Consider the following 27947-nt stretch of genomic DNA (forward strand, 5'->3'; position numbering starts at 1 on the left):
TCTCCCTGCCCTCCCCTCCCCTCTCTCTCCACTTTGGTGAGCTGTTGCTTAGCAGCTAATAATAGGCGATGTTTGCAAAGTAATTTGCCTCTTCCTCGGCCAATGGGAGCCGCAGCGCGTTCCCGTCAAACCTCCCTTTTCAGGATTCGCCGAGAGGGGAACTTCTCCAAATGTTACCGCTACGGGATCGGAGTTAGACTTGACACGGACGGCTCAGGCACAGGCTGCTGCTGCTGCTGCTGCTGCTGCTGCTACTACTACTACTACTACTACTACTACTACTCATCCTCCTCTCCGAGACGTCGTTTCACCAACCACCGGGACGAATGAAGACTGAGGGATCTTTACGGATTTCGGCGCATAATGTTGGGATGGAGTTTCGAGGCTTGTTTGGCTCCGGGGAAGACTAGAACGCGTGCCTCCAACTCCTCGCCGCCGGCGCCGCTGGACGCGCTCCTCTTCTATGTTGGATTATTGTCGTTTCTGCTGAACTCGCGCACCGATCCGCCGTCGCTTCGCCCAGTGTGCCTCCCCCGCCTCACCCCCACCTCGTTGGACTATGGCCTCGGACCGCGGGGTCCCAGGGGTCGGCGTCTACGGAGATTTACCCCCGAGTTACGCGCGCTCGCTGCAGCCGCCCGCGAACCCAGACGCGCCGCGGAGAGCCAGCTGCTGCCGCGCCGCGTTCGCACTTAAACAGATCTCAAAGGTGATGCGACGCCCGCAAAGTGCACTGTGGATTTAATTCCGGGGGGGGGGGGTTGTGAATGAAACGTGTTGAGGGGCAGCTTTTGGGTTTCAGCCGTGGGTCGAGGCGGTGGGGTGGGTGGGGGGCGCGTTTGTGTGTGGGAATGGAGGGTATGCTGAGGCGGCAGCTCCCTCCGCTGAGGGTCCCGGGACCACCGGAGCTCCCCGGGAGAGAATAACAGCGACACCGTGTATTCAGAGGTCGGGGAGGAAGCCGCGTAAAGTTTGTGTTTCATAGAATGAAACCTGTTAGAAGGCTGAGCTCGTCTGACATTTTGGGACCCCCCCCCCCCTTTTTGGAATAAAGGGACACTAACACAACAATGTCACGTTTGGCAGCACGTTAACGTTGCTGCTTGTTTGAATGGACACCAGACTCATTCATTTATGTCGTTAAAGCCACCGGGAGGGAGGGAGGAAGGGAGGAAGGGAGGGGGGGGAGGCTCTGCTCCCGTGTGGCAACCCGTGTAGTGCGTGTTTTTTTGGCTCGCTGCACGCACTGGCCCCGCGGGTCTGTTTTGGAGATGCGGTGGGTCCTGTGAAGGAATTCACTGATTGAGTTTGATCTGACAAAGCATCTTTGGACCGCCCGGGCGCTTGGACGTGTTTCACCAGCGCGATGTCTCTCCTGCAGCGGGGACATTTGTGGCAACACAACGAGTACTGCGGAATAGTTAGGGGGGATAAACAAAAAATAATAAGGAAAAAGCATCAATAATGTAGATGACTGCGGGGAAATAGACTTAAACTAACGTGGTAGTTAACCACCAGTCGTGTCTCATAGTTACCAACACTAAAGACCAGATTATGCATTGATGATTTAAATGTCCAAATTAATTGCATGGTTTGTTCTGGTTGACATTGTGTTTCTGAGCTCCTTTCCTTTGTAGTTTCACTGGACTTTTTAACGGTTAAGAATTAGTTTCCCTGAAAGCTTTTCATCAGCACAAATTGTTGCCTTCAGCCGTGCAGATTAAACCCGTCCCAGATGTGGGGATCCTGGCTCGTGGTGTCCGCAGCGAGTTCGGTCGATGTCATCAGTCAATTCCAGTCTCTGTACGGATTGCATGTGTAATCCACTGACTTGGACGCAGGTTGTCACTTTGCTTCAGAGCGCGAGAGAGCGAGAGAGATTACAATCTGTGAGGCTTGACTTGTCTGTGCGGACAGTTGTGCAAAGACAAATTGTTTATGTGCGTTAACACCGATAATAATCGTGTCTCTTTTTCCTTGCCCTCCCTCCTGCTCCGACTCCAGGGGAAGGCCGTAGGTCAGAAAGCTCCTCTGTGGATCCGGGCGAGGTTCCAGGCCCTCCTGTTCTCTCTGGGCTGCCACATCCAGAGGCACTGCGGGAAGGTCCTCTTCGTTGGACTCTTGGTATTCGGGGCTCTGTCGGTGGGACTCCGAGTCGCGGCCATCGAGACGGACATCGAGCAGCTGTGGGTGGAAGGTGAGTTTCAGACGTCTCTCTCTCTCTCTCATCATCTGACCCACCGCGTGGTTCCTGTGAAGCTGGTGTCTGCTGCCGGTCCTCACGCAAACCGGCCCTCGGGTGGCATCGCTGCGCCAGTTCACTTCAGGCTTCTTGACTTTCGGTTCAGGTGGGAGAAGTTTGTACATTTTGGTGTGCTGGGGGGGGGGGGGGGGGGGGGGGGTTTTAAATGCCACTAGTGGCCGGTGGGAAGAGGCCGGTTGTCACCTCAGTGCAAGGGGAGGGCAATAGGTGCAGTGAGCGATGGATTGACTGCCGAAGTTCAGGCCCAAGTAAGACGCGTGTTTCCCGTGTGTCGTGGACACGCTCGGCTCTACATGCTCACATGTCACAGTTTACCTGAGAGCCCCAAACGCACGTCTTCAGTCACGAGGACACGCACCAGCCGTCCGTCTCCCGTCCCGCGCGGCTGTGTGTCCATGATTCCACGCCGACGCCGCTCTCTTCTTTTGCGCTCTTAGGTGAGCTGTACATTTTTCAGGGGTGGTGGCCGCTTTATTTGGTTTTTTCACATTAGCCAAATTCCTTTTTAAACCCCCAGGCTTTCAGTGGCGGGGCTGATCCCCGCAGCAGATGGACTGTGTGAATGGTTAGCCATCTTTGAGGGCTCTGACCCCTCCCCCCCCTCACCTCCCTGTGTGGTCCCTAACTATTCTTGGATTCCATTCAACAAGAGGCAAGCAGGCAGGCAGGCAGGCAGGCAGGCACCACCTCCCTGAAACCCCCTCCCTCCCTCCCTCCCTCCCTCCTCCTCCTCACGAGAAGAAAAATATAAGTGAATGCAGCTGAAGTTTACCCACCTGTTTTGCACACTCTAAAAGCGCTGCAGCAGTTGGTGAATATAAACAGACCCTATGGGGGTTTTTTAAGCCCACCATGCCGCTGGAGGACGGGGGACAGGCGGCTCCTGCAGGAGCCTTGTGGAGGTGTTTGGGGCAATCACACTTCTCCTGCTGGCGTCGGGAGAAGTGTTTGCCGACTGCGCGCTTCAATTGCACAGGAATTAAAAAGAAAATTCCACCACCGGCCAGAATAAAAAAAACAAAAACAATCTCTCTGAATGTAGTCCCTGAAATAATTAGCTTGACGTTTTCAAAAGCCTGAATTTGCAACAAAAGCAGGCAACAAGAGTTTGAATTTCCACAGTCTCCTTTTTTCCCCCCTTTGGTTTCTTTTGGTTAGTGTAAAGCTTCAGGATTACCTCTTGAGCTAATTGGCAGATCCATCTCTTAAAGGAGATGTTTAGATGTTTGCGTGCCAGTTGTTTTGCTGCGGGATTGAGAGAGTTGAACAAGGGGGGCTGAAAAGGAATGCTGTGCCTTTAAGAGGCCGTGGTCATGTTTCTAAAGTTTCTGCCTGCCTTGTTTCCACCAATAGCCCATTGACAAAGCTGCTAGGGCCTCAATGGAGAGTAAAGTGGTTCGGTAACAAGGAGAGGTTAGTTCTCTCTCCCTCTCTCTCTCTCTCTCGCACACACACACACACAACCCAGGAAAAACACACCCACACGCCCCGTTGCACACAAGCAGAAAGAAGCAGGACATTCCCTGAAATAAAACAAATGATATCATATAGTTTCTATAAGACTGCGTTTTGTGTATTTTTCTTGACATGTTTAATCTCATGGAAGCAGCTCTTCATGATTGTAGCATAAACAAAGCGTTCCCACGCGTGTCCTCGTTTGTTCAGGGTAAACTAACTGGGAATTGACGCCGTATGTGTTAACAACGCCATTACGGCGTGAACCGTATGTGTGTGTGAGTGTGTGAATGTGCGCGGGGCATATGCTTCCCATCATAAGTTCATAATCGCTCCCACGCACGCGTGAACGCGCACGCTTGTCATCTTTGCCACTTCTGGTGTTCGCAGCCGGCCTAACCGTCTGTCTGCCCCCCCCCCCCCGAATTTCCTGACTGCGTGCATGTCTGTTTATATTCCTACCTGTCTGTCTGCTTTCTCTGGGACGTCAGGCCACCAGGGCTTTTTTAATTGCTTCCTCCCGTCCCACACGACCAAAACGCCGTGGAGCAGCGGCGTCTGTCTAGAGCGAGCGGACCCAACAGGGGAAGTTAGCAGACATACTTCCAGCTAGTCTCTGGTATCCGGACATGTTTTAAATTGAATTGGTATAGGCGTGACGTGTCTGCCTTTAGCCCAACGCAACAGTGGCAAATCAACGTTTTTTTATCCTTTTTTGTCGCTTTCGTTGAGTGTTTTCTCGGCTTTGCGAGGTGGAAATAGGCGACGAAAGAACAGAGGGGTTTGTCGTGCCTTCATTCCTCCCACCTGTGTTGGTGGGAATCAAAGCCAAGGTATCAGGGTGTTTAGTCTGACAGAAGGGGGGGATTATTTCTAGCTTACTGCGCAGTCCTCGAGGCGAACATCACCCATCAACATACCCCCAGTTCCTCAGTTCAGCGAGCCTCGTTCTAAACGGCGGATCAGAGCGTAGCGTGTTTTTTTTTTTGCAAACACCTGAGGAACACGAGCTCCTATTCAGTGTACGTGCACGCAGGCCAGCCCACCCTTTGAGCGCGTGAGAGCTGGTGTGAGCCGGAGGAACGTGTGACCCAGTCTGTATTGTCCACAAGCAGAAAAGAGGGAGATCGTAAAAAGAAAAAAAAGGGAAAAGAGGTGCAGGAAGAAGAGCGGGATGAGAGCAGGCGTTGGGGGGGTTGGGGCCGGAACAGGGCGGAAGTTTTACGGCTAGCTGACACTTTTTTTTCTTCTTTTTTGGGGCCTATCTCACTTGAACAAACATCAAGTGTGACTTTGAGTCGTGCATCTTTCTTCCAGCATAAAGGGCTGCGGGACAATGTGTGTCCACGAGGAAGAAGTGGCTTGACATTTTCACTGCTAAATGATTTATTTTGCAATGTGTTAGGATAATTGTTTTAAGTCTGGAATCAAACCTTTACGACTTTTCTGCTCAGATCATTTGCTTTTTAAATTTTTTTTACGGAGGCCCATTTAAAAAGCTTGTTGGGGAAAAGAGAGGATAGAAATGGCCGCCGTGTAGAAGTGCTGGTGTTTACTCTCACATTAACTACAGTCATTCTCCTTGGCACAGTTTGGGTAACGCACGACAGACATGTACACACACTCAAGCTGTCCAAATATGAGTGCAGTGAGACGGGGCCTATCCGGATAGCCGGCCCACCACATGTCCCATAAAGAGTTTGTGTAGAAAGAGGACAGGAAAGGGGGACCACACAGACCATACACAGGCCCTATGACGTAGACGCGCGGCGATTCACGTGTCGTGGTCACCTCGCAAGAAACGGACGCATTAAAAAGGAGGCTCGGGGGCCGTCCGAGTCGGCGTAAACGAGTGAATGCACACGTGGGCATTCGGGTGTTTGGAGCGGTTTCTCTAAACAAACCTCAGAGCGGCACAGCAGGTAAATGCTATAATTCATTGGAGCGCACACAGCGGCCCAGTTCAGACAGAGAAAGGGAGCTCTATGAGGCATTATTGGAGGTGAATAGTGCGCGCTGGTGCCCCAGCTAGATAAATAAACTCCCAGCGCTCAGGGCCCAGGACCTCACTGGTAGAGAGAACAAACAAGACCAGAGTCAACCTGGGTCACTTCTAAATGTTTATTTCAACCCCCCCCCCCAATACACACACCCACCCCCACCCCTTCCCGCCATCCTTCAATCCAAGTACCCCTCGTTCCATCCCTTTTTTCAGAATGTCCCCCCGACACGCACTCCACTCACTCAGACCAAGACCACCCCCCAACAAATCGACACGCATTGAGCAGCTAGCGACACATGTACACACGACGGACAAATGGCCCCCACGATGCAGGAGACACACTGACTGCTTCCTGCCCGTCCGCTGGAAGTAGACGTTTTAAAACAAATAAAGCATTCACCAGGTAGCCACATTTACCGTGATAGCAGGTTTACGGTTTAATCCACTGGCTGCAGCATAAAGGCCGCAGTGCGACTGAAAATGGAATAATTAAAACTCAATCAAAATAGTGTCGCTCCCTTTCTTTCCCGGCTGAAGAGCAACCTTTGTCTTTGGTTCGGCACGGAATAAAGCTCCACCAGTCACCTTAGAGTTTGCACCATTTGCTCCTGTCTTCGCGCCATGCAAGTATAAGGAGTAAAGGGAGAGGGAGACATTTTCTCCGTACTTGGGAGGGAAAAAAAGAAATGGTTCTTGGGCTCAATAAATTCATTTCTCGTCTGAATGAGACCAGCAACGTGGAAAATTTTTGCCTTTCAGGCAGGGATGAATGTATGTTTCAACTACACATTAAGCAGTATTAGCGGTCAGTGGAGTGTCTAATGTGACTATTTTTCACAGTGGCCAACTCTGCCCATGATTAGCATAATTAGCAGAGGCAAGCCTATACATATGGAAATAGAAAGTGCCTAAATGCCAACCCGGGTGGAAATTTATGTGTGGTGGCTAACACCACTGGCACATCTGAATAGAATGTAACTGAAACTGATTTTTCATGTTGTTTTCGCTGTTTTATACTTTTTTTAGGGTGTGATCTCAGGCCAGTTGCATGCTTTCATGATGGTGGAAGTTGCATCATTTAAACACATTGAAACTGATCAATTTAGCTTTTTCATGCTGGCACGTTATTATTAGGTTTTTTTTTTAAGGGTCTCCTGAAATAACACAACTGTCCTTGACAATTAAGAAAACAATAAAATGTGTGCGTGTGAAGACAAACACACACACACACACAGACTGTATTTCTATAGGTAGATACTAAAGTGCCAGGCTCACCCTCCCACAGCCAACTGGCATTGTTTTAAAGGCTGGGAACGTTTTGGTCCATTTGCTTTTGTTGTGAAGAAGAAGAAAAAAAAACGTTCCCTCTTTATTTTATTCTGCTGTTTGTTGGGAAACATCTGAAAGGAATTGAAGAGGTTGAATGACAAAAGGGTCTGCATTCAGTCTGGGGCTGCAGCAGAGAAGGATTGTACGGAGGAACGGCCCATCTGCTGGTGGGCAGCCTGCTTTCTGCGGTGCCCTGGCTGAGGGAATGCCGTCGGACAGGGCCCGGACCGCCGACCCAAAGTGGGGCGCAGTCCTGATTCTGGTGGGTCCACGAGTCACAAAAGGACTTTTTATTGTGACGCCGGGTGCCAGACCAGAAGAATGAGAAGTAAAGGATCTTTATTAGAGGACTTTGTGGGGAAAAGGCGGCTAAGAAAAAAAGTAAATGATGCATAGAATGACTTTCTGTCCTTTTTGTAATGTTGCTGCGTTCGTGAGCAGGCCTCTTTTCCCCCCATCTGTATTTTATTATTATTATCATCAATATTCCGTGTAGGCGTAGTACTCATAATGTTGGCATGCTGTGTAAATTAGGAAAGAGTCAGATCTAATGCACCATGTAGCAGGTAAAAGCATACATGTCACTTTCAGCCCTCTTCGTCTTGGGTCTTCCTCCATAGCAGCGTGGGGCCTTTCAGAGGCCCCCTAATCCAGCTAATCTACCACACTGAACTTTGAAGGTGGCCTGAACTGACCTAGCATGGCCTGGAACTGGGACTGGGCCTATAAGCCACAAAGACAGAATGGAACAAAATAGAAGGCATCTGAAGCGCAGCACTTTAAAGATGGCATTGCCTTCACCCGAGAAGCCAGATGTGAGGAGCCGCACATATTTCGCAGAGTTAGGGGATTCTGGGTGTTCAGCTTTTGGAAGTGGAGGGGTCAGGTGGGGAGGAAATGACTGGGTTTGGTTGAGACAGGGTCCAGCGTTCAACCTGGTGGACACACACACACACACGCACACGCGCACACGTTCACACAAGCATTATATCTGTACATACAGCCATGCAACCATGTCAGGGCGTGTTGCAACATTTTAAATTTGCTTTTCTCTTTCCCAACGCTGTAACCATTGTGGAAGTGCTTTTAGTTGTGAGGCTAAACAAATTCACATGTTGCACCCAGCAAGTCGAGTTGTTTGCTGAGATTCTTATTGTGGCGGTCGAGCTTGTCAAAAACATCCAATGGAAGAACCATGGATGTGATTTAGAATCATTTGAAATCATTTTGTGATTCTTTTCCCTCCATAGTTCTTTATCGTGTTGACAAAGACTCATATTTCATGATAGAAAATTGCTCATGTAATAAAATTAGCGTCCGCCGGGGTGTTGAAACACTGAGTTTCCGCACTGCGCTTTCTTCCCAGGGTGGGAAAATTCCCGGTAACTGTCTCTTTAAGGCTGAGCGTGCAGGGAGAGAGAGAGACAGAGAGAGAGAGGGAGGGAGAGAGACTGAGAGAGAGAAGGGGGATTGAACAGAGTGTGAAAGAAAGCAAAGTAGAAAAGGATAAAGAAGGAAAACCACGGTAAGACAGATGAGATAAGAAAGAACAAGGTTCCTTCTGGAGCCGAACAGAGCTGAACTGAGCAGAAAAGTCGGCGAGCTCAGGTTTGGGTGGTTGGGGCCCCGGACCAGGGGTTGAGGAGAGGAGGCGAGAAAGAGAGAGAGGACGGGCTGCCTGGGTGGTCCAGATGGGAGGAACGAGACACAAATAGCTATAATTTACTTCAGGAGGCCTGTAATTACAGAGCCAGAGTCTCTCCGAGCCACCCAGTTCCTGTTAGGATCAAAACCCCACACTGTAGAGGTTAACATACGAAATGTCAAAAAAGGTTTAACAGATGTCAAAGAGGTCCTCGAACGGAGAGGCTTCCATTTTGTAGTAGCCTTTCGTGATTGGAAATCTGTGCGGCTGAGAACTGTACCTCCGAGCAGCCGGGGTCTGAGGCCGACCCTTGACCTGCACTTGACAGTGTGAAAGAAACTCTGGGCTCATTATTCGCTCAAATACAAGATTGAGGTTTTTTTTGCCCTTCATATGTTTTGCTTCCCTGCGAAGAAAAAGCATCATGGCTTCTCAACTTTGTAGGGACCAGATGTGCGAAGGATATCCAGCGAGATCCTTTTGAGGTTGTTTGGTTTTTTCTCTCTGGGATGTACTGAGCCAGACAAAGGCACCCGTGACTGCAAAACGAACGAGGTGACCTTATATTACGAAGCCCCAGCGTAGGTAATAAGCCTTATAAGCCGAGAAATATTGGACAGTGTCTCCGAGGCCTCGAGTTCTAACCTGATCTCACACTTTTGCGGCGGCGGGCTGAATAGTTTGTTTTTTCTTTTTCTCCCCATCAATTATAGGAGCCCGCTCCAGGCTGGGGGAGGTGCAGAGAACATGAGGAAAGGGAGAAAGAAAGCAAGCGGGAGACAGTCGGAGGGAAAGAGGCAGGATTTATAGTATCAAGGGTATAAGGGGAATAGATGCAGGCCGGTCTGATTGCAGCGTTCAGGGAACGTGAGTGAACGAGTGACGAGAGTTACGAATTAAAGAAGGAGGTAGCCTCCCCCCCCGGTTTCCAAACTCCCCCACCTCCCCCCACCCCCCCCCCTTCTCCTTCTCTCCGGGGTCGTCGTGTAGTGGGACAGCGAGAGGGGCAGACGGGGCCCTCTGTGATCCAGCGCGGCATGTTTCATGTCCACTTGGCAGAGGCTCAGATCCCCCCGGCTGGCAAACTCTTTTCAGGGCAACCTCCTGTAATTAGGGGGCTGCAGTCTACCGCACAGCACAACATCTCTCGCGCTCTCTCTCCCTCGTTCCTCCTCTCTGCGTCTCTCGTTTTTCATTCAGCACCGTCTCTGACTTCCAATATCTCTCTGTCTCTTTATGAATCTACTCGCCTTTCTTTAGCTTCTCGTGAGTCATTGGCGGTCTTTCGTTGCCACTGGCTGTTCCCCCTTAACCAACCTCTCATGGGTGGATGCGTCTTCTGCCCCGGGGCAGAGTGGCAGAGGGTTTTGGGGCATCAGAGTTTTTTTTTTTTACAAATGAACAGGGCACATCTGTTTCACAGAAGGAGCCAACGAGAGGCGGCATTACTCATTTCTTTTGGCCAGACACTGGCTTGTGTGAAGTGCCTTCAAAACCAACAGTGGCGATGGCCAAGGGCGTTGGTCGATATATATGTGTGTGTGTTCTTGGGTTAGCGTGTGTGTGCACACGCGCACACACGTTGTTATAGGGTCCAAATGTGTGTGTTTCTTCATGCAAAATTGGGCTAATGTATAAATAATACGGAACTTTTATCCATTTTTCCATTCAGTATTCATTTTGTCTTTGTTTTCTAGCTGGTAGTCGGGTGAGCACGGAGCTCCGCTACACCAAGGAGAAGCAAGGAGAGGAGTCAGTATTTACCTCACAGATGCTTATCCAGACCCCCAAAGAAGAAGGCACCAATATTCTTACCCAGGAGGCTTTGCTGGTTCACATGGAAGCCGCCCTGTCCGCCAGCAAGGTCCAGGTGTCGCTCTTTGGAAAGTAAGTGAGCCGTGGACAAGTCACGTGAAAAGGTTTCTTTGTGTGTCGACAATAACGGCTGGAAGTTCTAACACGTTTTCTTTCTTTTGCAGATCGTGGGATCTCAACAAAATATGCTATAAATCGGGAGTTCCTATTATCGAAAATGTCATGATTGAAAGGGTGAGTTCACCGCGAACCGGTGCTTTATCTGTCTGTCTAACCTAATCCTTCCTGGCTTGTGATCTTTAATCGTCCTTCCTTTCTACTACCTGATCTCAGATGATTGACAAGCTGTTCCCCTGTATGATAATCACTCCATTGGACTGTTTTTGGGAAGGGGCCAAACTGCAGGGAGGCTCCGCCTATTTACCGTAAGTCTTGAAATATTTCTTTTATACACGTCAGAAATATTTCATCGGAGGTTTTGGCTCTGCCTTTGCTGTCATTGCTTACACCTGACTTGCATAGAAGACTAAAGCTTTTAGAGGGTTCCGTAACCTTTAACACATGCCCGATGGAGACATACAGTGAGGCTTTCAGTATTTGGGCGGCGAGTGCTGTGACTGACAGCAGCGGTCAGTAATAGAGTTCTTTAAGGGCCCGGAGAGGGACTGGAGGGGGGGGGGGGTGTCCTGACAGAGAAATCCAAAGAGGGAAAGTAAGGATGAGGAGGGATGGAGAGAGAGAGAGAGAGAGAGAGAGAGAGAGAGGAGATGGCTGCAGAAGCAACTGGGCGGTGGGTTGATAGAACGGAGGGCGGGGAGGCGGCGGCGGCGGCGGTGGCGGTGGCAGGGGAGTCCTTTGGGTCAGACAATGGTAAGCATTCTTTCAGTTTACGAGTGAGTGTCCATCAGTGCAGGGGCCCCGGAGGAGGGAGGGGGCCCGGCTTTGTCAGCTCACGGCTAACACTCGGCATTCTCATGGTAATGCCCCGGGCTCCCAGCTCCCAAGTTGTCCAACAAATAAAATGGGCAGTATTCAAGCCTCAAGTCCCCCGAGAAAGACAGAGTGAAGCTACAAGACGGTTAACTGTGGAGTCGGGGCGTATTTGGGCTTTTGCAGATTCAGGTTTTTTTTTTTCTTTCCTTTTTCAGGACAAAGTTCTCTTGAGAACTTGACTGAAAGAGAGCCTTTTTTTTGTCGTCCAGTGATATTTCAATTGAGTTCATGAAATAAGTTTAGCTCACAGCAGATGTTTCATTGTAAACAAATGCTGACAGCAGTATGTTGCATGATTACATGGTTTCCATCCTCAGCCTCTCGAGGCAGAGCAATAGTGAGGCAGGAGAGGAGCTTTGCAGCTTCATGCATCTCCCAAGTGTTCCTGTCCCTCTCACAAAGTCTTCAGCATCTGTTGTTATTTATTAATAGTTTACTTGAAGGGAAATGGTAGTGGCCACTGAGGCCTGAGCCCCCCCCTCAGCTTCCGCTTCACTTCAGCTTTGGTTTTAAATGCAAAACGAAAAGCAAGAGTGAGATGGAGAGAGAGAGAGAGAGAGGGAGAGAGAGAGAGAGAGAGAGGGAGAGAGAGATTTTCGGAAAGAGAGGGTGAGTGAGAAAGAGAGAGAAAAAACTTAGGAGAACAAAGGGGAGCAATCTATGAAAAAACAAAAGGGCACAGGCCCGGTTAACTCAAGCAAAAAGTAGCTGATAAAGGAGCGTGTCTTTGCGAGCAGCAGCAAAAGAAACCCTGGTATGTGGGAACAGGAGAGGAGCTTCATGAGCCAGTGGAGGGAGATTGGGCTCACAGTTGAGTTAGGATTCTTTTATGGCCATCTCTTTCTGTCCGACTGTTGTCTTTCTTACTTTCCCGATGCAAAACGTGGCAAATTATTTCTTTTTTCTTTATTTGTTGTCTGAAAGATAAATACCGTGGAAACAAAAACAAGTTTCCAGAGCAGGATATTTAGCTCTAAATTGATATTTACTACTCAAGACATGTAAAACTTGAGTTTGATATTCGACAAGAAGCCAATTAAAGGGAGAAAAAGCTCTTAATTGTAAGAGTTTCTAGTATGTTTATAGACAAATGTATTTCAAGGAGAAGGAAGTTGGCGGTACAGCCGAGGCTCAGAGCAGATTATATTTGTTTGCGGATTCAACTGAACAACGTGACAGTTCCCCCTTTGCGTCTCCTCTCGTCCCTCACCTATCTGCCGCACATCCACCCGCCCAACCTTTCCCTTCCCTCCCTACTTATCAAGATGTTTGGGAGGCAGACGTAATCGTTATGACTCAGCGCAGGACATTGAGGAATGGAAGCGAGCAGGCAGCCACCGTGCCCTTTCCTTCGCCATTGTGGCAGCGTGAAACAGGATAATAAACGCTATTTTATCCTGTATCTGCAGCTAGCCTCCTGCGTCGCCGGGCCCAACCAGGGAGACAGACTTCTACTGTTTCTCCGCGCACAGCAAAGATTAGCAAAGCCTCGCAGGCACCACGGGGCACGGGCGCTTGTGCAGTTACTGCTTCAAGTGATAGTCAGATGGGTTTGGGTTGATGCTCATGCCTTTGCTCTGCAGGGGAATGCCCGATATCCAGTGGATGAATCTAGATCCGGTCAAGCTGATGGAGGAGCTGAGTCAGTTCACTTCCCTGGAAGGATTTAAAGAGATGTTGGACAAAGCCCAGGTAAGACCTGCTAATACCGATCGATAAATATATGAAAGACTTGTGCACTTATTTGTTCTATATTGGTGATAATTAAGGCATGCGCTTTGATTCCTTATAGGTTGGACATGCCTACATGAACAGGCCGTGTCTGGACCCCTCAGACCCTGATTGCCCTCTCAGTGCACCCAACAAGGAGCAAGGAGAGGTAAACTTACCCACAATGCCATTGTATCGTAAAGAGATGTCATAGATAAAAGTAGAACCCAGAAGAAACACTTCTCCGCGTTTTTCCATCTGCAACTCTGCTTCTTCGTCCATTCAGAGTCCCGACATTGCTGGGCGTCTCCAGGGTGGTTGCCATGGTTTCAGCCGGAAGTTCATGCACTGGCAGGAGGAGCTGATCCTGGGAGGGCGAGTAAAGAACAGCCGGGATGCTCTGCTGAGGTGTGTGCTCATTACGACCTGAAAAGAATCTGCCTGCCGCTGTTTCGGGGGTATTTCACAGAGCATGTCATACCTTTATTGTTGTCTTAGGGAAGGATGTGATAGAGGGAGTGTTGGTGGGGGGCCGGGGGGGGGTTTATGTGTCCACAGCGTGCGGGCCGCCGTGACTGTGGAATCTGTGTAACCCTTAATAACCCAGCAGACACATGCCAGGAATGCCTGGTACCGAGAGGGATCGATTTTCTTGCATGACCCCGGTCCAGGATGGTCCAATTAAAGATGATTGACAGCCACATAGAGTCCCCCCCCCCCCGCCACTCCCTCCCAACCTCCACACACACCCTGTTACACATGGGTTGTGTAAAAGACGCAGTTTAGTGTCATTCCATTGACTTCAATTGGGTTTACAAATGGAGTGGTGGCATTGGGTCAGAGCGGGCCAGCTCTCTTAGGCCACTCTTCAATGTGATTCCTGATCATTTCTTTCACATTTTGAGTTAGCGCTGCTGCTCGCTGCGTCTGTGCCAATACAACCTGAGGACATCTGGGATCGCAGCCGAGAAATAACACCTGCACCGGCTTTTAGCTGTTTACATTGGCGGGCAGGCAGGCAGACAAACCCCAGAAGAAAAGGCACCAAGAACAGTCCGCCTGGATGATTTGCAATGTGCCAGTCGTGCGATCGACGATGGCTTCCACTCAGCTCAACACACATTAAGCTGTGGTTGCGTGGAGAGCCAGACGTCTTTGGGGTGTCCTGACCTTTCATCTGTTTGCTTTGCAGTGCGGAGGCTCTCCAAACCATGTTCCTGCTGATGAGTCCCAAGCAGCTGTACGAGCACTTTAAAGACGACTACGAGATCCACGACATAAACTGGAACGAAGAAAAGGCCACCGCCATCCTCGAGTCCTGGCAGAGGAAGTTTGTGGAGGTGCGAACCTACGTCACACATTTCACCTGTTCCTCAAACGGTTACGTGGACGCACACAGGTCGCGCCAAATGCTGAAGTGTGGGTTTTGATGGCGGGGGCCACCGAGAAGAAGTACGAGGCCGTGTGATTGTTTCGCTTTGGCAAAGCACAAACACTGGTTGGGACTTATTCTGGAGTCTGAATTCCATCAGTCTTCAGCAAATGGCAGGGCAGAGCAGGGCGTGTGTGTGTGTGTGTGTGTGTGTGTGTGTGGTAGGCCGATCATCTCTCTCTGTCACAGCCGTAGTTATAGGAACAAGCTGTTGCTGTGATAGCTGACACCCACCACGGTGAGGGTAAGAAGAGAGGGAGGGGGGAGGAGAATGGGGGAGACACACGGGGCAGGAGGGGTGAAGAAAAAGAAAAAGAGTGTCAAATGTAAACTGACAGGGAGACACATTAAAAAACAATAAGGGGTCTATTTTAGATACGGAAGGATGACTTAATGCGGACTGTTGAACAGCTTTGCGGGGAGCCTTGGTTCATTCGCGGCACAGAGGGGAGAGAGCAGCCTCACAAGCCATGTGATCCCATCCCTTTCACCTTTGACCTCACAACCTCTGGCATCTGTGCTCATTACTCCTCAGTTGTCATACATACACACAGAATTACACACATTTTAGCACATGTAAACACACGCATTCATCCTCCCTTTCACACACACACATGCGCATTTCAAAGGGACAGGGTGCTTTTTTCGTGAGAGGGCCCTGAAATATGGGGCTGTCAGATAGCGCTGGGTGGGATCGGTCAGAGGGAGGAAATTGGTTTTCATGTGCAGAAAATACGGCTGAAGTTGCGATTCATGTAACCGTCACTCCAGTGCTGGCAGTATCTAATCAGGTACTGTGCTAAAGAGTGATTCACTCGGTGTATTTCCGTCGATGACTAATTTAATTTCATCCCTTAGCTCGTCCACCAGAGTATCCCATCTAACTCCAGCCAGTCCATCCACGCGTTCTCCACCACCACCCTCAACGACATCATGAAATCCTTCTCCGATGTCAGCGTCATCAGGGTAGCAGGGGGATACCTGCTCATGGTAAGTCTAACAATAGTCTAGTCAATCGAGCCAAAACGTTATTTTTTCACTCCTGTAAAATAACTAATATTTGAAATCTTCTCTCCAGCTGGCCTATGCCTGTGTAACCATGCTACGTTGGGACTGTGCCAAGTCCCAGGGGGCCGTTGGGCTGGCCGGCGTGCTCTTAGTAGCTCTGTCAGTGGCTGCAGGACTGGGTCTCTGCTCCCTGCTTGGCCTCTCCTTCAACGCTGCCACCACACAGGTACGACACAACGGCTGACATTACCACGCTTTCATTTAAGCGCGGGTAAGGATGGGGCACTTTTTGTGTTTTGAAAGCACAGATTTTGATTGTAAATGTCCATTCTGACCGTTCCCCACAGGTGCTCCCCTTCCTGGCACTCGGGATCGGTGTGGATGACATGTTTCTGTTGGCTCATTCCTTCACAGAGGCTGGAAGCAACATCCCCTTCAAGGTACCTTTAGGACTCTCTCCTCTCCTCTCCTCTCCTCTCCTCTCCTCTCCTCTCCTCTCCTCTCCTCTCCACCTGAACGTTGCCTGATGAGTTATATATTCTTTTTAAAGGATCGGACAGGAGACTGTCTGCGGCGCACCGGCACCAGCGTGGCGCTGACTTCCATCAACAACATGATTGCGTTCTTCATGGCCGCTCTCGTACCCATTCCTGCCTTGCGAGCCTTCTCTTTGCAGGTGTGTTTTGCACACTCTCGCACGTGTTGCGCACAACGCGTGTACACAATCGCACGCCAAGAGGCCGGAGGGTTCCTTTGAAAATGAAAGAGATAACTTAAGGAAGGTGACATTCATTCAGGGCAAGGGAAGCCTTTGTTCACAGTTTTATTGCCGCTGCACCTACGGGGCCGACATTTTTTGTGCTTGTGTGCATGTGTGCATAAATGTGAGTTTGTGTGTGTGTGTATTGTGGAATAATCAGAGCAAAGAGAATGATGAACAGCTAGAGAAAGAAGAAGAAGGAGAGGGAGGGAGCAGTGGATCAGTATATCACTGGCCCGTCAAGGCGGTTTGCTCTGATCTGTGACAAACCTGTGGGTGGTCCGCAACACACAAGCAAACACACAATAACACACACATAGGCACTAACACACTGGAAACCACAGCCAGTTAGAATGCTTCAGGGGCTGGGGGGAGAAGGAAGGCAGCTGCGGTGGTGGTGAAGGGTAATGGTTTTACTCAAATTCTCACGTGTATCTCAATATACGCATATATATATCTACATTTCTATGGGTTTATATGTGTGTGTTTCACTCGATTCTTCTAGTAGTTGTTTTATTCTGGCACTGGTTACTTCTTCCTCTCCCCTTCTGGCTCGCTTAGTATTCCTGGCTGGTGATTTAGAGTAAGGCTTTTCTTTTGCTTTCTGGGCTGTGGTCTCAGACACTAAAAAAAAGGCGGAGGATCCTTGACTCTCCCCAGCTGGGTTCGGCTGTCTGTAATTTCACAGACTGTTCACTGTCAATTCTCACTTTGTTTTTCTCATTTGCTCCCCGTGCGCGCGCGTGTGTGTTTCCAGGCAGCCATCGTGGTCGTGTTCAACTTCGGCATGGTGCTGCTCATCTTCCCCGCCATCCTCAGCTTGGACCTCCACCGGCGCGAGGACAAGCGCCTGGATGTTCTCTGCTGCCTGTACAGCCCCTGCTCCGACCGCGTCATCCACCTCTCTCCGCACGAGCTTTCGGACGCCGGCGAGCAGACGCGCACGCCTTCCACCGCAACGACGCACGCGCACCAGTACTCGCAGGGATCCACCATCACCACCAGCACCCAAATCACCACCACGGTGCAGGCGTTCACGCAGTGTGACGCGGCCGGCCAGCACATCGTCACGATCCTGCCGCCTACCTCCCAGATCTCCACCAGCCCAACGTCCATCATCCTCTGCCCGACGTCGCCGCCTCAAGGTAAACAAACCCCCCCAACTAAGATCCCAACAACTGTGTTATTTAGTCCAAAGTCTCCTGTGAAGTCGGCGTAAATGAGTCGCAATGCCGAAACACTCATTTTCCGCTTGGGTTTTTTTCCGGCTAGCCGACTCGCCTTCCCCCACCGCCGCCACCTCCTTGCCGGACCCCTACGGCTCCCAGCTCTTCGCCCCTACGTCGAGCTCCACACGGGACCTCCTGGCTCAGGTGGAGGATTCCAAACCGGGAAAGGAGTGCGTCCCACTGCCCTTCTTGCACTGGAACCTGTCGAGCTTCGCTAGGGAGAAATACGCCCCACTGCTCCTCAAGCCCAAAAGCAAAGCCATCGTGGTGGTCCTCTTCCTGGGCCTGCTGGGCCTCAGCCTGTATGGGACCACCATGGTGCACGACGGCCTCTACCTAACGGACATAGTGCCACGCGACACCAAGGAGTACGATTTCATCGACGCCCAGTTCAAGTACTTCTCCTTCTACAACATGTACCTGGTGACCATGGACGGATTTGATTACGCCCGGTCACAGAGGCCGTTGGTCCAGCTGCACAACGCCTTCAACTCCGTTAAATATGTGGTCAGAGACAGTGACCACAAGCTGCCTCGCATGTGGCTGCACTACTTCCAGGACTGGTTAAACGGTAAGGCTCAGTCTTTCTTTCTTTTTTAATACGTTACTCTCTGTCCCAATGGGAGTGTTTTTTTTTTTTTTTTACTTCAGAATCCAACACACGTTGTTTTCAGTTGTGCTTTGTTTTGAGGGTTATATTTTAATAAGGGAAGGAGTGAACGTGTGTGTGTCCACGTAGGTGAGAATGTGCAACGGGTGAATGAAAGTTCACCCGTTGCCCCCCCTCCCACCCCATCCACCTGGGCTCAAAGGTGGTGCAGTAGACGGGTCGGGGTCGTAGGTTATCTTTGCATGTGTGTGCGTGTGTCCTCAGGCTACAACATGTCAGAGGCCCAGTCAGGAGGAAGTGATAACTAAAAACAACCTGATTAATCAGAGCCAGATGTAAAAAAAAGAAATGGAAATAAACTATATTTTCCACCCAAACTGACACAAAATAAAGCTGCTATGATTTTATGACCATAGAAATCCTAATATTTATAAATGACAATCACTCTTCTTCTTCTCCACGTAGGTCTTCAGGCTGCTTTTGATGCCGACTGGCAGGCAGGCAGGATTACCTCTGACAGCTATCGTAACGGCACAGAGGACGGAGCGCTGGCGTACAAGCTCCTCATCCAGACCGGCTCCAAGAAAGAGCCTTTCAACTACAGCCAGGTACGTCGACAAGCACCACAGGCAATACTTGACAACGATGTCCGTGTGTGCTATTGCGTCAAAACTCCATCCCCGGACGACCATTAAATCTGAATTTTTGTATCACTTTCCTGTAGCTGACATCTCGACGGCTGGTTGATGCGGAGGGTTTGATCCCTACGGAGGTATTTTACATCTACCTGACAGTCTGGGTCAGTAATGATCCTCTGGGCTACGCCGCCTCCCAGGCCAACTTCTACCCCCATCCTAGAGAGTGGATTCACGACAAGTATGACACCACAGGGGAGAACCTGCGCAGTAAGTCATCCTGATTGACACTTTATTATAGTCTGAAAATTGCAGAAGAATAAAAAAAAAAGATCTCACGTCTCGCCTTTCTTCTCTCTCTCCATTTGCAGTCCCAGCTGCAGAGCCCTTAGAGTTTGCCCAGTTCCCCTTCTACCTGAACGGCCTTCGCCAGGCCAGCGACTTTGTGGAGGCCATCGAGAGTGTGCGAGCCATCTGCGACGAGTTTAGCCGCAAGGGCGTGTTGAACTACCCCAACGGATACCCCTTCCTGTTCTGGGAGCAGTACATCGGCCTCAGGCACTGGTTCCTGCTGGCGATCAGCGTGGTGTTGGCCTGCACCTTCCTGGTCTGCGCCATTCTCCTGCTCAACCCCTGGACCGCCGGCATCATTGTGAGCATGCGCAGCCAGTTAGCGCCCACAACTCTTCCCGCCATACCTCTTCCTCATCTTCTGCGTTTTCCAACTCGTGCTACCTCAACAACATCATTAGCCCCTTCCTCCTCTCACTTTCTTCTCACCCTTCACAGCACAGCTCAATAACGCTGTCTAGGGGGGCCCCTTTTTTCTCTGTGGAGGGCCAGTGCGCACACACACACACACACACACAGACACACACACAGGGATCTTTGTCATTCTAATGTAGGTTGGGCTGCCCATAGAAAAGGAAATGCAAAGGAGCAAGAAAGGCTTTGCCCTCCTGAAGCCTCTACCTCCAGCTCCCTCGCTGCTTTTGTCAGAGAGAGAGGGAGAGACTTGGGGACAGGACGGATCTGCCCAGTTGCGACCTTGGCCTGCTCAACCCATCCATCAGGGATGTGTGTGTGTGTGTGTGTGTGTGTGTCGTGAGAGAGAGAAAGAGAGAGAGAGGGACAGTCTGAGTGTTCAGCAGTTGGAAAACATTTCACACACAAGCTGGTGGGACCGGTGGTCCTTAAGGGCCCCCCAAGCTCACACACAAATCCACACATCCCCAACCATTGGGGGGGCTGAAGTGTAGCACAACAACAGGGCCAGTTTCAAGTGGAATGTGTTTAATTTAAGTAGCGATGCCTAGCAGCGCTGATTGAGGCGGCTGTGTTGCACGGTGTCCTCACACAGAGAGAAGGGGCGCAGCTACACGCATGTTCTGTTTCCAAGCATCACCCGGCCCGTATGTGGTCGAGGTAGTAAAACCTCTTTTATCATTTGCAATTTAACCGTGCTGCAGCTCCGAGGCCCTGCTGGGATCAAAAGCTTCCGTTGGCTCGGAACCGATTTCTCCTCCTGGTCGTCTGAGGCTTGTTGTTGTTCACGTCACGCTTTACGCTCACGTTGCATGTTTGCCATTAGGCAAACTGAAGCACCGCATTAAACTGCAGCGTGAAAATATCGTAAATGATTAAATAAGCAAACAGGCTGCTGTCTGTTGAGGAACAAGAGCATTTGTTTTCCACAAACACAGACAGATGTAGATGGCGTCCTGGCAGCGACAAAGTGCCTAAACTCTGTTGTCTCAGGCGCTGTCAATCATTTCAGCCACCTCTGAGAAGGAGAAGGGGGGGGCGGGGGTGGTATTAGCCTCGGGGTGGGTAATTTGATGCCATGTGGTTGAGACCCCTAGCCAAAGGTCAAAGATTGTGTGGGGTGAAGAGGCAAAAGGGCTGAGCTCAAGTCACTGGGGGAAGGCACGTTTATTTTTTATCGCTTACATGCTTTTCATCTACTTTTGGTTTCCTGGGCGTTTTTTTCAGCACTGGTAGTTTAAAAGCGACTCGGTTCATGACGCTTTCTCTTCCCGACAGGTGTTCATCTTGGCCATGATGACGGTGGAGCTGTTTGGCATCATGGGTCTGATCGGCATCAAGCTGAGCGCCATCCCTGTGGTCATTCTGATCGCCTCCGTGGGGATCGGAGTGGAGTTCACCGTTCACATCGCACTGGTAGGTCGCGGAGCGAGCGAGCGCACACGCGGAGATTAAATTAAACACTTACTTGAAACCCGACGCTCTGGTTTGGCCATTTGCCTATCTGAGAGGAATGTTTTGTTTTGCGTCATTTGCATTATTAATACGTTTAACTCACTGCAAAGATTCGTTTTGACATGTTAGCACAGCAAAAAGTGGCATCGTGAATATCTCGGTTGTTTTAAAGTGCAAACCACAGACCCCTGTCTGTGAAAAGGTCAAATAAGTGTGATTAAAGATTTATAGGGAAACTCTTGGCTTCCGGGTCGATGCTGGCAGCTTTCCTCTGCCTAGTGATCCCCCCCCGCCCCCCAAGACAGGATAATAGCAGGAATGCCAAGCCTTGCCTCCGACACCAGTTTTGTGTGATCAGCAGGATTTCCAACTTATATCTTCTCCCCCTCCGCCGCAGGGTTTCTTGACTGCGATTGGCAACAGAAACAAGCGCTCGGCGGTGGCTCTGGAGCACATGTTTGCCCCGGTGGTCGACGGAGCGATCTCCACACTGCTGGGCGTTGTCATGCTCGCAGGGTCCGAGTTCGACTTCATCATGAGGTGAGTGTGTCTCTGCATCTGTGTGTGTGTGTGTTCTCTGTTCTTCTCTTGCCCATTTGTCACCTTCAGAAGTAGCAGTGCATTGCTTCAACGCCATTAGTGTGCGCGTGTGTGTGTTTGTGTGTGTGTGTGTGTGTGTGTGTGTGTGTGTGGAGCCAGTTGTCCATCCCCACTTTGGGACGGGAGGAAGCCTTGTGGGGGGTCAGCGGTGAATGCAGGTGGAAATGTTACACCCCTATTTATGAACACACAGACACACAGTGACAAATATGCACCTGGTTCTGTCACTCCTGACACACACACACACACACACGCACACACACACACCCGTCTCCCCGACCTCAGAGCACAAAAATGGGGAAAACATCAAGGGTGTGTAGCAGCTGCTCGTAAACATGGAAGTGTTCTGCTACCCACTGGGTGATCTCTCTCTCTCTATGCGTCTCCTTCACACACACACACACACACACACACACAAGAGGGAATCTGTAAAAATTCCTATCATCCGTTTGGCATTTGGTTCCTCCACGTCGGGTGCCGTCATAAAAAGTGGAGCTAAATTTGAACGAGTCAGCCAGTCAGATGGGCTGAAGCCCACCAACAAACACCCCTCCCTTCTGCGTGTGCGTCCTACCACTGTTTCATGGTCAGAGTGGAAAAAAAGGCAAATAGCTCGATGTTTTTCAGCCGAATGCGGTCTAGGCTCAAACCCTGAAACCGCAACCTTGAGCTCACAGACTGCAACAGGCCTCCGTGACATAAAAAAAGCGCGGCTTTTCTGCGGAAACCGAGACAGAAGCAGAGAGGGGAGGAAAAGTACTTGGGTGGGTGACTTTTCTTGCAGGGATATGAGCTCCTGGTTAGTGGCTAGATGAACAGATACCACCACAGCGCCGGATTGGAACGACAATGAGGTGCAAATGGGGAGGAATTGAGACTAAACACGCCTGTTGGACTGGGAAGAAGAAGAACGCTTTCAGCATCTTGCTTTTCTTCTCTCCTCCCACGGTTCTGTGACAGAAGGGTCCAGCGTCTCTGTTGGAGGTCTTGTTTAGCCGTAGCTGTGGCGGGGTGAACGGGGCGAGCCAGACCTGCCTAGCTGGGGAGCAGCATAAATATACTGCTGTAAACATCTCCTGGCCTTGTAATGCACTGAATAAACAGCGGGCCTAATTCCTCCCCCTCCTGCACACACATACGCGGCACATGTGAGTGCGCGCACACACACACACACACACACACGCAAGGAGAAATGCACATATGTACAGGCATGTAAACACTTACGCTCTGTTTCTCACACACACAACACACACACAGCTCCTCAGGCCCTGACAACGAATGGAAAAGATTACAGTTTATATAAACAACAGAATTCCTAACAGAGAGACACTGTTGGAGGTCCCGCCGACGTCTCACTCTCATTCTTTCTTTCTGTCCCACTCTTCTCTTGTTTTTTATACTAAAAACAAGAAACTAAGCTGCAAACCTATTTTGCAATTTCAGCGTCTGTGCATTTTTTTCGATGCAGATTAAATATCCGCATGTGGTTGAAAGGCCGTCGTGGATTGAGGAGACGAGAAATTGAAAATATCTCCCTGAAGTGTTTTGTCAAGAGTGGTTAGGATGACATGCGTTATGCTTCTGATAAAGGATGGAAACAAGGACACAGCTTAAAGGAGAAAATATGTCAGAGAGAGTAGGGGGGGGGGGGGGCGGGGGGCACAAATGGCTTCCAAGGGCTTGTGAAATCGCACCCGACGTGCAAACCGTGAACCCTTTCCTGGAGAGTGACCTTTGTCAAGTAAAGTAGTCGTAATCATCGTGGTAATCCATTCAGAGGAGAGAGGCCTGTTTCCAGAGCACCACGCAGCTATTATCCACGTCCCTGTCAGCTTTCCTTCCCCCTTCGTTCCAACAATCTTTTTTTTTTTAAATTTTTTTACCTCTCATAAAGTCTGGCTGGCGGTTAGCATCTCGCTGTCTCCCTCTTTCTGCTTTCTGTTAGTGTTTAAGTGGTCCTCTCTAATTTTCCTTGGGAAGCCCTTTCTTGTGGCCCGCCTCCACCCCCTCGGAGCCCCAATGAAACGCACACACACACACACACACGAAATAAAACAAAAACACAGACACGCTATGTGAGGGGAAAAGAAAGCGAGAGAAAGTCTTGTAGCAGCAGCAGTGGAGGCATCAAAGCATGTTTTAGTTGGACTGAGCGGGGAATCAGATTTTGCCCTCCCTGCCTTTGATACACAAACACTGGGCTTTCCCTGACTTCTTCCCCTGAGCTGCTTCGCTTCCTCAAGTGCCAACCCGTGTGTGTGTGTGTGTGTGTGTGTGTGTGTGTTTGGAGTTGTGCACATCCTTGTGTTCTAGTGGGCTCTTGCCAATGCAACACATCGGCCCACCGGGATCTCATGGATTTTCTTTGTCTAAATTAAAAGAAATATTGCATTTGAAAAAGACAAATGTGAAACGCTATCAGCTTCGTTTTTAAAAGTGTCATTAGTTTGGCAGCCGCTCTAAATCCTGCAGAACTTAAGCCGAAAGCCCCTCAAAACCTTAACTTGCTAAAAGAAAATAGAATTAAAAGGATTGCTCCGTGTGACTGTGTGTGAGCGCTCATATGCACTACCCAGTGTGTGTCTGTGTGTGCGTGTGTGCGAGGGTGTGAGTCGAGGCAATAGGCCAGACGAAAACGCCGAGGTAGACCTGTTCAGAGTAAACACAGAGGTGCTTCGGAATATCCTTCCCTCAACTCAAATCCAACTCAAGTAACAATTAGTTCTTGTTTCCCACCAGAAACGACCGATTACAAGATGTCGTCAGCTATTTTTAAATGGACGCGGGTTCTTTGTTGCACTAAATGTGTCATCTTTAGGTTTATGTTGAAACTAAAGTCTCTCTCTCTCTCTCTCCATCCTTCAGGTATTTCTTTGCCGTGTTAGCCATCCTCACTGTATTGGGGATGCTGAATGGGCTGGTTCTCCTGCCGGTGCTCCTGTCCATGATGGGCCCTCCGTCTGAGGTCACTGCAGTTGACAATGCCAGTCGCCTCCCGACGCCTTCCCCCGAACCCCAGCTGCCCCCACCGATGACCCACCATGGCTACTACGCCGGCCACCACAACCCGCGGCCGTCCCGTCAACAAGCTTTTCCGGAGTCGTCTGACTCGGAGTATTACTCTGAGGTGACCACCACGTCGGGCATCGGGGAGGAGGACTACAAGTACTGTGACCTGCCGTCGCACGCCAGCGTCCCCCCCTCCACGTCTCACATACTGCTGGAAGCCAGCAAAAACCCCAGTTTCCCCAAGCTCACGGTACGCCGCGCGACCACACCGGCGAGACGGGAAACCCACCCGTTTGTTCAAATGCCTGTCCTCTTTATTTTCTGGAACTAAATGGTGAAACTTTACTTGTTGCAGGTGGTGAGGCCATTCAAAGAAAACTCGACCGGCGCTGGCGGAAGGATTGAACCGTTAAATGAATCTTCCCACAACGCAACGTCACCTCTGGGCTCCCAGGTTACATGCTGGGATGGACAAAAGAGGGAGCAGCAGCCGGGCCTCCAGAGGCTCCAGGCCCAACACTTACCCAGCGAGAGACCTCAGGTCCCGGGGAGGACTTGTCACGGCGGCCCCAGGCTGCAGGGCGGCAGAGGGCCTCAGCCAAACAGGACTACAGGGCCGAGCTATAGCAGCCGCAGCTCTGCAATGCCCATGCAACAAGGCTCCGTGGGGGGACCTGTTACCATGGTGACTGCCACAGCCTCCGTGACGGTGGCCGTGCACCCGACCTTGCCGGGGGCGGCGTACCAAGGCTACATGCATGAAGGCTTTGACACGGACAGCGAGTCGGACTGTTTCGAGGCCGCCGGGAGGACTCGTGGTGGCAAAACAAACTTTTCTTCATGTAAGAGAGACTCTTTAGAGCTCCAGGACTTGGAAGCCACGCAGAACCATTCAGAGCATCAGCACAGCAAAACAACACAAGGTGAGTTTGTTGCCAGACAATCTCAGGTCCACCGCACTGTGAATCTTCTCAATATGTGTATCGAGGGCTGACATTACACCGAAGAATCACTAAATACATGCAGTGCATTCATCTTTTTATGGCCTTTTTAGCTTAATTTGACCGTGCTGTGTTCTCTATCTGTCTCTGCCGTAGGTGGCTTGAGGATCCAAGCAGCCAAAGATTGCTAGACTCTCTCACGCGCCTCGTCTTCTCTCTTCTCCGAAGCACCTCGACGGCTCACACGGAGCTCTCAACTGTACACAGACTTCACACAAAAAGGAGAGGATTTATTTCAAGGACATATTAAAGAAGAAAAAGGACGTTTTCAGAATTATATAAATCTATGAGTATATATTTTAATACTAAAAAAGAAGGAAGCTATTTAAAAGAGTACTATATAACTTGGGTATTCTCTTCAAATGTAAAAGATTATTTTTTGTGGGGTGGTTAATTTTTTTTTTCCCCACAATGTATAGAATAAGAACTGCGCTATATGTAAAAAGTGTCCACAAAAAGTGAGATGTTATTAAGATATTAGGCTATTGAAAACAACATATTGAACACGTGGTCAGAGTTGTATTTGTATTGTTCTGAACTTCTTTTTTTTGCTGCTACATTTCAAAACTATGTTATGTGATTTGCCTTAAAAAGATGCAGTTTCCTCCTCTTCCCCCCCTGGTTTAAATGAGTTTTTTTTTGTTCTTTTTTTACACAGTATTAAACTGTGAGAGATTCTGTGTCTGACACACACTCTGTTGAACTGATTATAGACGCTCTCTGTCACAGTGTGCACTGTTCTCCGCAGCAGACAGTCGTAACCGTTGTGCCTTCAATTCGTCCCCTTTTCCTTGTTATCACAGGAATCAGCACTCAGTATTATGTCCTCGCTTTGGTGTAAATATGTTTCGTCTCGTCCAGACACACAATGCTAGTCAAGAAGCAGTAGCAGACTGACGTTATCACCATCACCATCTATCCGAATGTGGTTGCGATCAGTTAGCCAGCGAGCTAAAAGGCTCACACCTAATTCATATTTCACGTTTAATCCTTCTTCCTCTGCAGTTATCAACTACTTGAAGGAGCTGTGATAAGATTTATTTTTTTCTCGCAGTTTTTGTAAGCTCTAAAGTGGGTGAAGCTCACATTGGTCACTTTGTTTTTGACAATTGTTCACCTTCTTATGTTATGTTAAAAGGGAATTATTAAATCCAATGCAAAGGGAGTGATTTTATGTTATAATTATTATTATTAATTTCTCCACTTTCCTTTGCTGGCTGCTTTGGGTTTGCGACACGTTCATGGCGTCGCAAGCCTGTGCAATTATTACTTTATGTAAACTGGCTCGACCTCTCTAGTGCTCCAGCCTGCTCTCACTCACTTTCTAATTTCTCACTCCTCCTGCTAATACAAACCTCATATATGGCACAATACATTCTTTTTCGTTCTTAGGATTTTCATGTTGTCTTTTTCGTTGATGTTGTCGTTGTTCGGTATTGGTCTCATCACTGCCAGGTTAAATTGCAGGGATTTCTTTTTTTTGTTGTTGTTGAAGTGGCAGCTTTGGTTTCTTTTGTGCATATGAAAGAAAAGTAGCCACTGTGCAGTTGTGAATAATTAAGCAGTGAGCAAAGCACCAGTTACAGTTCGATCAGACCGTAGACCGACCAGCGGCTGTTGTCAGACCGTGGCGAGGAGTTAAAAGGGAGGAAGGGGGAGGCGGGGGGGGGGGAGCTCCTACATTGGTTTGTAGTTTATTTCAAAAGAAAAAATTGTTAATGTCATGCCATATAAATTATTTATATTAAAATTTATTTTTGTAGTTTGTACAGATGTTTAGTATCTAGACTGAAGTTCTATTTTTAAAGAGTGAATATATATATTATATATAAATATATCTATTTGTTGCCGAGTTTGTTTTGTTTTGATGTTTTATTTTGTTCGCATGTTGGGATGGAGGGACGGGGTTGACAACACTTTAGAGCAGAGGCCTTTTTTTAAAGTTTTCTTCTTTTTTTTTTTGGTGGAGTAAAAGGGGGCAGTTGGAGGACCACGAAGGAGAAGGTGTCTAGGATTTTTTTTTTTTTTTTGGGGGGGGGGGTTTCCTTCTTGTCCTTTCCTTCTTCATATTTTTTTAATGTTCTGTCCACGTCTAAAACACTGTGACTTCTGAAAACTATGCTCAAGAAAACCCTCGTGTGACCGATATGTTCCCTCACCTGCTATAGAAATTGAACTAACAAAATAAATGGAATGAAAACAAGTGCTTCTGTGGTCCTTGCCAATCTTTT

General features: G+C 49.4%; 1 protein-coding gene across 1 annotated transcript; it reads left to right on the top strand.

The window, feature by feature from the left end:
* Positions 1 to 27919, top strand: ptch2 (patched 2). The gene is made up of 23 exons (XM_040171841.2): positions 1 to 709; positions 2005 to 2197; positions 10392 to 10581; positions 10674 to 10743; positions 10843 to 10934; positions 13086 to 13194; positions 13295 to 13381; positions 13499 to 13620; positions 14405 to 14552; positions 15503 to 15634; positions 15723 to 15878; positions 16000 to 16092; positions 16203 to 16328; positions 17170 to 17557; positions 17685 to 18212; positions 18717 to 18859; positions 18976 to 19156; positions 19258 to 19538; positions 20930 to 21067; positions 21504 to 21646; positions 24572 to 24965; positions 25071 to 25638; positions 25813 to 27919. The coding sequence occupies exons 1-23, from the start codon at positions 560 to 562 to the stop codon at positions 25845 to 25847; spliced, it is 4467 nt and encodes a 1488-aa protein (XP_040027775.2). The 5' UTR covers positions 1 to 559; the 3' UTR covers positions 25848 to 27919.
* The last annotated feature ends 28 nt before the right edge of the window (positions 27920 to 27947 follow it).

Source organism: Gasterosteus aculeatus, chromosome 3, assembly GCF_964276395.1.
Source record: "Gasterosteus aculeatus chromosome 3, fGasAcu3.hap1.1, whole genome shotgun sequence".
Lineage (NCBI taxonomy): Eukaryota > Metazoa > Chordata > Actinopteri > Perciformes > Gasterosteidae > Gasterosteus > Gasterosteus aculeatus.

Coding starts and splice junctions, on each gene's coding strand:
- ptch2 (XM_040171841.2), top strand. CDS start 560: ATGGCCTCGGACCGCGGGGTCCCAGGGGTCGGCGTCTACGGAGATTTA. Junction 13,382..13,498: donor CCAACAAGGAGCAAGGAGAG/GTAAACTTACCC, acceptor TCGTCCATTCAG/AGTCCCGACATTGCTGGGCG. Junction 16,329..17,169: donor TGCGAGCCTTCTCTTTGCAG/GTGTGTTTTGCA, acceptor GTGTGTTTCCAG/GCAGCCATCGTGGTCGTGTT.